The 12,018-nt window shown below is 48.3% G+C and overlaps 1 protein-coding gene across 3 annotated transcripts in view; it reads right to left on the bottom strand.

The window, feature by feature from the left end:
- Nucleotides 1-12,018, bottom strand: part of LOC139561273 (pyruvate carboxylase, mitochondrial-like) — a 516,102-nt gene that overhangs the window by 70,535 nt on the left and 433,549 nt on the right. For all 3 annotated transcript variants that reach the window (XM_071378258.1, XM_071378257.1, XM_071378259.1), the window contains 4 exons: nucleotides 10,802-10,903; nucleotides 10,473-10,611; nucleotides 6,300-6,467; nucleotides 5,716-5,797 (listed from right to left, as the gene is read on the bottom strand). In XM_071378258.1, coding sequence (XP_071234359.1) covers nucleotides 5,716-5,797; nucleotides 6,300-6,467; nucleotides 10,473-10,611; nucleotides 10,802-10,903 — 491 coding nt within the window. The remainder of the gene's footprint in view (nucleotides 1-5,715; nucleotides 5,798-6,299; nucleotides 6,468-10,472; nucleotides 10,612-10,801; nucleotides 10,904-12,018) is intronic.

Below are 12,018 nucleotides of genomic sequence, written 5' to 3'. Positions count from 1 at the left end.
CCCCTTCTGCCTCTCCCCTCCTCCCTCTCCCCTTCTGCCTATCCCCTCCTCCCTCTCCTCTCCTCTCCTCTCCTCTCCTCTCCTCTCCCCTCCTCTCCTCTCCTCTCCTCTCCTCTCCTCTCCTCTCCTCTCCTCTCCCCTTCTGGGCTCCCGAGTGGCACAGCGGTCTATGGCACTGCATCTCAGTGCAAGAGGCGTCATTACAGACCTTGGTTCGATTCTAGGCTGTATCACAACCGGGCCGTGATTGGGAGTCCCATAGGGCGGCGCACAATTGGCCCAGTGTCATCCGGGTTAGGGTTTTGCCTGGGGGTAGGCCGTCATTGCAGTAATTTTTTCGAAACTGATTTGCCTAGTTAAAGGTTAAATAAAGGTTAAATACCCGTACCCCCGTCACCCTCTTTAACAAGAAGTAATTTCCCTAGAAAGACTGACTTCTGGAGGAATTCTAACACAGTAACAACATGCTGCTGCTGCAGTGTACGGGGTGAATACCAGGATGAATGAACGAATCAACAAACAAAATAATGAATGAATGAATTAATAATTGGATGAATAAACAAGAAAACAAACTGACAAATGAATGAATGTGGTTTTCAATGACTGATAGACTGGCAGACTGCAGTAGGATTAGGACCAAGCTGATAGACAGGCAGACTGCAGTAGGATTAGGAACCAGATGATAGACAGGCAGACTGCAGTAGGATTAGGACCAAGCTGATGGACAGGCAGACTGCAGTAGGATTAGGAACCAGATGATAGACAGGCAGACTGCAGTAGGATTAGGAACCAGATGATAGGCAGGCAGACTGCAGTAGGATTAGGACCCAGCTGATTGACAGGCAGACTGCAGTAGGATTAGGACCCAGCTGATAGACAGGCAGACTGCAGTAGGATTAGGACCCAGTTGATAGACAGGCAGACTGCAGTAGGATTAGGACCCAGCTGATAGACAGGCAGACTGCAGTAGGATTAGGACCCAGCTGATAGACAGGCAGACTGCAGTAGGATTAGGACCCAGCTGATAGACAGGCAGACTGCAGTAGGATTAGGACCCAGCTGATAGACAGGCAGACTGCAGTAGGATTAGGATTAGGACCCAGCTGATAGACAGGCAGACTGCAGTAGGATTAGGACCCAGGTGATAGACAGGCAGACTGCAGTAGGATTAGGACCCAGCTGATAGACAGGCAGACTGCAGTAGGATTAGGACCCAGCTGATAGACAGGCAGACTGCAGTAGGATTAGGACCCAGCTGATAGACAGGCAGACTGCAGTAGGATTAGGACCCAGCTGATAGACAGGCAGACTGCAGTAGGATTAGGACCCAGCTGATAGACAGGCAGACTGCAGTAGGATTAGGACCCAGCTGATAGACAGGCAGACTGCAGTAGGATTAGGAACCAGCTGATAGACAGGCAGACTGCAGTAGGATTAGGATCCAGCTGACAGACAGGCAGACTGCAGTAGGATTAGGACCCAGCTGATAGACAGGCAGACTGCAGTAGGATTAGGACCCAGCTGATAGACAGGCAGACTGCAGTAGGATTAGGACCCAGCTGATAGACAGGCAGACTGCAGTAGGATTAGGACCCAGCTGACAGACAGGCAGACTGCAGTAGGATTAGGACCCAGCTGATAGACAGGCAGACTGCAGTAGGATTAGGACCCAGCTGATAGACAGGCAGACTGCAGTAGGATTAGGACCCAGCTGACTAGACAGGCAGACTGCAGTAGGATTAGGACCCAGCTGATAGACAGGCAGACTGCAGTAGGATTAGGACCCAGCTGACAGACAGGCAGACTGCAGTAGGATTAGGACCCAGCTGATAGACAGGCAGACTGCAGTAGGATTAGGGCCCAGCTGATAGACAGGCAGACTGCAGTAGGATTAGGACCCAGCTGATAGACAGGCAGACTGCAGTAGGATAAGGACCCAGCTGATAGACAGGCAGACTGCAGTAGGATTAGGACCCAGCTGATAGACAGGCAGACTGCAGTAGGATTAGGACCCAGTTGATAGACAGGCAGACTGCAGTAGGATTAGGACCCAGCTGATAGACAGGCAGACTGCAGTAGGATTAGGACCCATCTGATAGACAGGCAGACTGCAGTAGGATTAGGACCCAGCTGATAGACAGGCAGACTGCAGTAGGATTAGGACCCAGCTGATAGACAGGCAGACTGTAGTAGGATTAGGACCCAGCTGATAGACAAGCAGACTGCAGTAGGATAGGGAACCAGCTGATAGACAGGCAGACTGCAGTAGGATTAGGACCCAGCTGATAGACAGGCAGACTGCAGTAGGATTAGGAACCAGCTGATAGACAGGCAGACTGCAGTAGGATTAGGGATCCAGCTGATAGACAGGCAGACTGCAGTAGGATTAGGACCCAGCTGATAGACAGGCAGACTGCAGTAGGATTACGAACCAGCTGATAGACAGGCAGACTGCAGTAGGATTAGGAACCAGCTGATAGACAGGCAGACTGCAGTAGGATTAGGACCCAGCTGATAGACAGGCAGACTGCAGTAGGATTAGGACCCAGCTGATAGACAGGCAGACTGCAGTAGGATTAGGACCCAGCTGATAGACAGGCAGACTGCAGTAGGATTAGGAACCAGCTGATAGACATGCAGACTGCAGTAGGAATAGAAATCAGCTGATAGACAGGCAGACTGCAGTAGGATTAGGATCCAGCTGATAGACAGGCAGACAGCAGTAGGATAAGGACCCAGCTGATTGACAGGCAGACTGCAGTAGGATAGAGACCCAACTGATTGACAGGCAGACTGCAGTAGGATTAGGACCCAGCTGATAGACAAGCAGACTGCAGTAGGATTAGGACCCAGCTGATAGACAAGCAGACTGCAGTAGGATTAGGACCCAGCTGATAGACAGGCAGACTGCAGTAGGATTAGGACCCAGATGATAGACAAGCAGACTGCAGTAGGATTAGGACCCATCTGATAGACAGGCAGACTGCAGTAGGATTAGGAACCAGCTGATAGACAGGCAGACTGCAGTAGGATTAGGACCCAGCTGATAGACAGGCAGACTGCAGTAGGATTAGGAACCATCTGATAGACAGGCAGACTGCAGTAGGATTAGGACCCAGCTGATAGACAGGCAGACTGCAGTAGGACTAGGAACTAGATGATAGACAGGCAGACTGCAGTAGGATTAGGAACCAGCTCATAGACAGGCAGACTGCAGTAAGATTAGGATCCAGCTGATAGACAGGCAGACTGCAGTAGGATTACAACCCAGCTGATAGACAGGCAGACTGCAGTAGGATTAGGAACCAGCTGATAGACAGGCAGACTGCAGTAGGATTAGGAACCAGCTGATAGACAGGCAGACTGCAGTAGGATTAGGACCCAGATGATAGACATGCAGACTGCAGTAGGATTAGGACCCAGCTGATAGACAGGCAGACTGCAGTAGGATTAGGACCCAGATGATAGACAGGCAGACTGCAGTAGTTTTAGGGACCAGCTGATAGACAGGCAGACTGCAGTAGGATTAGGACCCAGCTGATAGACAGGCAGACTGCAGTAGGATTAGGACCCAGCTGATAGACAGGCAGACAGCAGTAGGATAAGGACCCAGCTGATTGACAGGCAGACTGCAGTAGGATTAGGACCCAGCTGATAGACAAGCAGACTGCAGTAGGATTAGGACCCATTTGATAGACAAGCAGCCTGCAGTAGGATTAGGACCCAGATGATAGACAGGCAGACTGCAGTAGTTTTAGGGACCAGCTGATAGACAGGCAGACTGCAGTAGGATTAGGACCCAGCTGATAGACAGGCAGACTGCAGTAGGATTAGGACCCAGCTGATAGACAGGCAGACAGCAGTAGGATAAGGACCCAGCTGATTGACAGGCAGACTGCAGTAGGATTAGGACCCAGCTGATAGACAAGCAGACTGCAGTAGGATTAGGACCCATTTGATAGACAAGCAGCCTGCAGTAGGATTAGGAACCAGATGATAGACAGGCAGACTGCAGTAGGATTAGGACCCAGATGATAGACAGGCAGACTGCAGTAGTATTAGGACCCAGCTGATAGACAGGCAGACAGCAGTAGGATAAGGACCCAGCTGATTGACAGGCAGACTGCAGTAGGATTAGGACCCAGCTGATAGACAAGCCGACTGCAGTAGGATTAGGACCCAGCTGATAGACAAGCAGACTGCAGTAAGATTAGGACCCAGCTGATAGACAGGCAGACTGCAGTAGGATTAGGACCCAGATGATAGACAAGCAGACTGCAATAAGATTAGGACCCAGCCGATAGACAAGCAGACTGCAGTAGGATAGGACCCAGCTGATAGACAAGCAGACTGCAGTAGGATTAGGACCCAGCTGATAGACAGGCAGACTGCAGTAGGATTAGGACCCAGCTGATAGACAAGCAGACTGCAGTAGGACTGGGACCCAGCTGATAGACAGGCAGACTGCAGTATGATTAGGACCCAGATGATAGACAAGCAGACTGCAGTAGGATTAGGAACCAGCTGATAGACAGGCAGACTGCAGTAGGATTAGGAACCAGCTGATAGACAGGCAGACTGCAGTAGGATTAGGACCCAGCTGATAGACAGGCAGACTGCAGTAGGATTAGGATCCAGCTAACAGACAGGCAGACTGCAGTAGGATTAGGATCCATCTGATAGACAGACAGACTGCAGTAGGATTAGGATCCAGCTGACAGACAGGCAGGCTACAGTAGGATTAGGATCCAGCTGACAGACAGGCAGACTGCAGTAGGATAGGGAACCAGCTGATAGACAGGCAGACTGCAGTAGGATTAGGACCCAGCTGATAGACAAGCAGACTGCAGTAGGACTGGGACCCAGCTGATAGACAGGCAGACGGCAGTAGGATTAGGACCCAGATGATAGACAAGCAGACTGCAGTAGGATTAGGAACCAGCTGATAGACAGGCAGACTGCAGTAGAATTAGGAACCATCTGATTGACAGTTAGACTGCAGTAGGATTAGGAACCATCTGATAGACAGGCAGACTGCAGTAGGATTAAGATCCAGCTGATAGACAGGCAGACTGCAGTAGGATTAGGAACCATCTGATTGACAGTTAGACTGCAGTAGGATTAGGAACCATCTGATTGACAGTTTGACTGCAGTAGGATTAGGAACCATCTGATTGACAGTTAGACTGCAGTAGGATTAGGAACCATCTGATAGACAGGCAGACTGCAGTAGGATTAGGAACCATCTGATTGACAGTTATACTGCAGTAGGATTAGGAACCATCTGATAGACAGGCAGACTGCAGTAGGATTAGGAACCATCTGATAGACAGGCAGACTGCAGTAGGATTAGGAACCATCTGATTGACAGTTAGACTGCAGTAGGATTAGGAACCATCTGATAGACAGGCAGACTGCAGTAGGATTAGGAACCATCTGATAGACAGGCAGACTGCAGTAGGATTAGGAACCATCTGATTGACAGTTAGACTAAGGTTGTTGCTTTCATCTGTTGGTGATGTTATTTTGAGTTTCAATCGATCAATCAGTAAGTCAGTCAGTAAATTAATAAATTGTCATCTTAGCTTATTGATCAATCTGACTAATTGAGTGGACGGGCTCTGTTCAATACACCAGCAGACATTAGAAAGGGCTCTGATTGGTATATAGAGGCATCTCCATACTGATTGACAGGGCTGTGGGCCAGTCACATACCAGTGTCGAGTTTGGTTCCTTTGGTGCAGGCCACCATGGCTCCCATGCTGGGCTGTGACGTCATCCCTGCCATGGAGTCCACCTTTGACAACAAATTAATAGTTAGTTAGTGTGTGTGTGTGTGTGTGTGTGTGTGCGCGTATGTGTGTGTGTGCGTATGTGCGTGTGTGTGTGTGTGTGTGTGTGTGTGTGTGTGTGTGTGTGTGTGTGTGTGTGTGTGTGTGTGTGTGTGTGTGTGTGTGTGCGTACGTGCGTATGTGTGTGTGTGCATGTGTGTGTGTGTGCATGGGTGTGTGTGTGTGTATGTGTGTGCGCGTGTGTGTGTGCGTGTGTGCGTGTGTGTGTGTGTGCGTGTGCGCGTGTGTGTGTGCGTGCATGTGTGTATGTGTGTGCGCGTGTGTGTGTGCGTGTGTGCGTGCGTGTGTGTATGTGTGTGTGCGTGTGTGTGTGTGTGTATGTGTGTGCGCGTGTGTGCGTGTGTGTGTGCGTGCGTGTGTGTATGTGTGTGCGCGTGTGTGTGTGCGTGTGTGCGTGCGTGTGTGTATGTGTGTGTGCGTGTGTGTGTGTGTGTGTGCGTTACCCACCGCGACATCCACTACGTCGGCCCCGGCCTCAGCGCAGGCCAGCATTGCGGCTACTCCAGCCCCTGCTGTGTCGTGTGTGTGGACGTGGATGGGAACGTCAGGAAAACGATCGCGCAAGGCACTGATCAGGATACGGCTGGACTCCGGCTTCAACAGACCGGCCATGTCCTGGAGAGGATGGATGGAGGGATGAAGAGGTAGAGAGAGAGGAGGAGAAGGAGAGAAGGAGAATGAGAGAAGGAGAAGGAGAGAAGGAGAGAAGGAGAAGGAGAGAAGGAGAAGGAGAGAAGGAAGGAGAGAAGGAGAAGGAGAGAAGGAGGAGAGAAGGAAGGAGAGAAGGAGAAGGAGAGAAGGAGAAGGAGAGAAGGAGAGAAGGAAGAGAGGAGGAGGAGAGAAGGAAGGAGAGAAGGAGAAGGAGAGAAGGAGAAGGAGAGAAGGAGAAGGAGAGAAGGAGAAGGAGAGAAGGAGAAGGAGAGAAGGAAGGAGAGAAGGAAGGAGAAGGAGAGAAGGAGATGAAGAAGGAGAAGGAGAGAAGGAGAGAAGGAAGGAGAGAAGGAGAAGGGAGAAGGAGGAGAGAAGGAGAGGGAGAAGGAGAGAGGAGGGAGGAGAGAAGGAGAGAGGAAGGAGAGAAGGAAGAGAAGGAGAGAAGGAGATGAAGAAGGAGAAGGAGAGAAGGAGAGAAGGAAGGAGAGAAGGAAGGAGAGAAGGAGAAGGAGAGAAGGAGAAGGAGAGAAGGAGAAGGAGAGAAGGAGGAGAGAGAGAAGGAGAGAAGGAAGGAGAAGGAGAGAAGGAGATGAAGAAGGAGAAGGAGAGAAGGAGAGAAGGAGAAGGAGAAGGAAGAAGGAGAGAAGGAAGGAGAGAAGGAGAAGGAGAGAAGGAAGGAGAAGGAGAGAAGGAGATGAAGAAGGAGAGAAGGAGAAGGAGAGAAGGAGATGGAGAGAAGGAGAAGGAGAGAAGGAGAAGGAGAGAAGGAGAAGGAGAGAAGGAAGGAGAGAAGAGAGAAGGAGAGAAGGAAGGAGAGAAGGAGAAGGAGAGAAGGAGAAGGAGAGAAGGAGAAGGAGAGAAGGAAGGAGAGAAGGAGAAGGAGAGAAGGAGAAGGAGAGAAGGAAGGAGAGAAGGAGAAGGAGAGAAGGAAGGAGAGAAGGAGAAGGAGAGAGAGAGAAGGAGAGAAGGAGAAGGAGAGAAGGAGAGAAGGAGATAAATAGACTGTTAGATTGAAGGGCTTCTCTGTTAGAGATGGTTCTGCTATGTTCCCTGGTAACTGTCTGGTAACTGTCTGGTAACTGTCTGGTAACTGTCTGGTAACTGTCTGGTAACTGTCTGGTGGCTGTCAGGTAACAGTCAGGTAAATGTCTGGTAACTGTCTGGTAACTGTCTGGTAACTGTCAGGTAACTGTCTGGTAACTGTCTGGTAACTGTCTGGTAACTGTCTGGTAACTGTCTGGTAATTGTCTGGTAACTGTCAGGTAACTGTCTGGTGGCTGTCAGATAACTGTCTGGTAACTGTCTAGTAACTGTCTGGTAACTGTCTGGTAACTGTCTGGTGACTGTCTGGTAACTGTCAGGTAACTGTCTGGTAACTGTCTGGTAACTGTCTGGTAACTGTCTGGTAACTGTCTGGTAACTGTCAGGTAACTGTCTGGTAACTGTCTGGTAACTGTCTGGTAACTGTCTGGTAACTGTCTGGTAACTGTCAGGTAACTGTCTGGTAACTGTCTGGTAACTGTCTGGTAACTGTCTGGTAACTGTCAGGTAACTGTCTGGTAACTGTCTGGTAACTGTCTGGTAACTGTCAGGTAACTGTCTGGTAACTGTCTGGTAACTGTCTGGTAACTGTCTGGTAACTGTCAGGTAACTGTCTGGTAACTGTCTGGTAACTGTCAGGTAACTGTCTGGTAACTGTCTGGTAACTGTCAGGTAACTGTCTGGTAACTGTCTGGAAACTGTCTGGTAACTGTCTGGTAACTATCTGGTAACTGTCTGGTAACTGTCTGGTAACTGTCAGGTAACTGTCTGGTGGCTGTCAGGTAACAGTCAGGTAAATGTCTGGTAACTGTCTGGTAACTGTCTGGTAACTGTCTGGTAATTGTCTGGTAACTGTCAGGTAACTGTCTGGTGGCTGTCAGATAACTGTCTGGTAACTGTCTAGTAACTGTCTGGTAACTGTCTGGTAACTGTCTGGTGACTGTCTGCTAACTGTCTGGTAACTGTCTGGTAACTATGTGGTAACTGTCTGGTAACTGTCTGGTAACTGTCTGGTAACTGTCTGGTAACTGTCAGGTAACTGTCTGGAAACTGTCTGGAAACTGTCTGGTAACTGTCTGGTAACTGTCTGGTAACTGTCTGGTAACAGTCTGGTAACAGTCTGGTAACTGTCTGGTAACTGTCTGGTAACAGTCTGGTAACAGTCTGGTAACTGTCTGGTAACTGTCAGGTAACTGTCTGGTAACAGTCTGGTAACTGTCAGGTAACTGTCTGGTAACTGTCTGGTAACAGTCTGGTAACTGTCAGGTAACTGTCAGGTCACTGTCTGGTCACTGTCTGGTAACTGTCTAGTAACTGTCTGGTAACTGTCTGGTAACTGTCTGGTGACTGTCTGCTAACTGTCTGGTAACTGTCTGGTAACTATGTGGTAACTGTCTGGTAACTGTCTGGTAACTGTCTTGTAACTGTCTGGTAACTGTCAGGTAACTGTCTGGTAACTGTCTGGTAACTGTCAGGTAACTGTCTGGAAACTGTCTGGTAACTGTCTGGTAACTGTCTGGTAACGGTCTGGTAACTGTCTGGTAACTGTCAGGTAACTGTCTGGTAACTGTCTGGAAACTGTCTGGTAACTGTCTGGTAACTATCTGGTAACTGTCTGGTAACTGTCTGGTAACTGTCAGGTAACTGTCTGGTGGCTGTCAGGTAACAGTCAGGTAAATGTCTGGTAACTGTCTGGTAACTGTCTGGTAACTGTCTGGTAATTGTCTGGTAACTGTCAGGTAACTGTCTGGTGGCTGTCAGATAACTGTCTGGTAACTGTCAGGTAACTGTCTGGTAACTGTCAGGTAACTGTCTGGAAACTGTCTGGTGGCTGTCTGGTAACTGTCAGGTAACTGTCTGGTAACTGTCTGGTAACTGTCTGGTAACTGTCTGGTAACTGTCTGGTAACTTTCAGGTAACTGTCTGGTAACTGTCTGGTAACTGTCAGGTAACTGTCTGGTAACTGTCAGGTAACTGTCTGGTGGTTGTCAGGTAACAGTCAGGTAAATGTCTGGTAACTATCTGGTAAATGTCTGGTAACTGTCTGGTAACTGTCAGGTAACTGTCTGGTGGCTGTCAGGTAACAGTCAGGTAAATGTCTGGTAACTGTCTGGTAACTGTCTGGTAACTGTCTGGTAACTGTCTGGTAACTGTCAAGTAGCTGTCTGAAAAACTGTCTGATTTTAAATCAAATTTGCCACATGCGCCAAATAAAACAGATGTGTGTGCAGATATGTGTGTGTAGATGTGTGTGTCTAGATGTGTGTGTAGATGTGTGTGTGTAGATATGAGTGTGTGTAGATATGTGTGTGCAGATATGTGTGTGTAGATGTGTGTGTGTAGATATGTGTGTGCAGATATGTGTGTGTAGATGTGTGTGTCTAGATGTGTGTGTAGATGTGTGTGTGTAGATATGAGTGTGTGTAGATATGTGTGTGTAGATGTGTGTGTCTAGATGTGTGTGTAGATGTGTGTGTGTAGATATGAGTGTGTGTAGATATGTGTGTGCAGATATGTGTGTGTAGATATGTGTGTGTAGATATGTGTGTGCAGATATGTGTGTGTAGATGTGTGTGTCTAGATGTGTGTGTAGATGTGTGTGTGTAGATTGTGTAGATGTGTGTGTGTGTGTGTGTAGATGTGTGTGTGTAGATATGAGTGTGTGTAGATATGTGTGTGCAGATATGTGTGTGTAGATATGTGTGTGTAGATATGTGTGTGCAGATATGTGTGTGTAGATGTGTGTGTCTAGATGTGTGTGTAGATGTGTGTGTGTAGATATGAGTGTGTGTAGATATGTGTGTGTAGATATGAGTGTGTGTAGATATGAGTGTGTGTAGATGTGTGTAGATGTGTGTGTGTAGATATGTGTGTGTATATATGTGTGTGTAGATATTTGTGTGTAGATATGTGTGTCAGTAAAGTCACCTTGATACACAGCACGTGAGTCCCAGCCTTCATCAGTTCCTCAGTCAGGTTAACGTAGTACTCCAGAGAGTACTTCTGTCTCATGGGGTCTGATACGTCTCCTGTGTAGGAGATAGCAGCCTCCACCACCCCTCCTGCTCTGTGGATGACGAAGGTTGACGACGATGATGATGATGTCAGCGTTAAATATAGACGTCGCTAATACGACGTACCTACTGTATTTGACGTGCGGTATTCACGTAGACAAAACGACACACGTGCACACAGTGATGTGAGGAGGGTTAACTCTTTGTTCGTTAGGGACAGTCTGGACGGTACAGTCAACCTACCTGCCTGCAGCTTCCATGCCCAGTATCATGTTAGGAAGGTAGTTGAGACTGTCAAACACACGGAATATATCCATGCCATTCTCCTTCGCCACTTCACAGAACCTGGGGAGAGGGGGAGAGGGGGAGAGGGGGAGAGAGCGAGAGAGCGAGAGAGGGAGAGAGCGAGAGAGAGAGAGCGAGAGAGAGAGAGAGAGAGAGAGAGAGAGAGAGAGAGAGAGAGAGAGAGAGAGAGAGAGAGAGAGAGAGAGAGAGAGAGGGGAAGGGGGGTTGAGAGGCGGATGAGGAAGAGGGTAAATAGATTATTGTACCAACATATTCTGAGGAAGGATGTTGATCTGTGAGGTCTGTTGTCAGGTACGTTTGTGTGTTGTCTTGTAGGGTAGTTGGTGTGTGTGTATGTTTGTGTGTGTGTGTCAGTGTGTGTGTGTGTGTGTGTGTGTGTGTGTGTGTGTGTGTGTGTGTGTGTGTGTGTGTGTGTGTGTGTGTGTGTGTGTGTGTGTGTGTGTGTGTGTGTGTGTGTGTGTGTGTGTGTGTGTGTGTGTGTGTCATCACCAATAGGGTGACAAACACACGCACAGTTCATATTAGTATAGTAGCTACCGTCAGTATTTATATATTCCCACTACCAGCCGCTTTGTATGTATAAACCCACCTCAACCACTCTAGTAACCCTGCATGTTGGATATATTAGCACGGGTGTCGTTAGGCCCGAGACGACGCCGAGACCCGGCAAAACTGTGCCAATATATCCTCCAAAACACCAGCTTCGATGGCATTATCTCTTTTACACAACGTTATTTTCATGAATCTATTCATACTCCAATTTGTAAGTCGCTCTGGATAAGAGCGTCTGCTAAATGACTTAAATGTAAATGTAATACTATTTAATCCTTCTGTATGATATAGTCCCGAACACAAATCTAGAGTTGCTACCCAAAGCCGGCTGGTCGTTTGTTCTATTGGTGCGGTTGAACCAGATGTGTGTGTGTAGATATGTGTGTGTAGATATGTGTGTGTGTAGATATGTGTGTGTGGATATGTGTGTGTAGATATGTTTGTGTGTAGATATGTGTGTGTGTAGAGATGTTTGTGTGGATATGTGTGTGTAGATGTGTGTCTGTCTTTGTTCTGTATGTATCTATGGACTCGCGTCCATAGATACATACAGAACAAAGACAGACACACATCAGTCAGTCTTTGTTCTGTATCTATGGACG

The sequence above is a fragment of the Salvelinus alpinus genome, chromosome 31 (genome assembly GCF_045679555.1).
Source record: "Salvelinus alpinus chromosome 31, SLU_Salpinus.1, whole genome shotgun sequence".
Lineage (NCBI taxonomy): Eukaryota > Metazoa > Chordata > Actinopteri > Salmoniformes > Salmonidae > Salvelinus > Salvelinus alpinus.
Note: the sequence above shows the minus strand (reverse complement) of the source record. Positions and strands in the feature narration are given on the sequence as shown.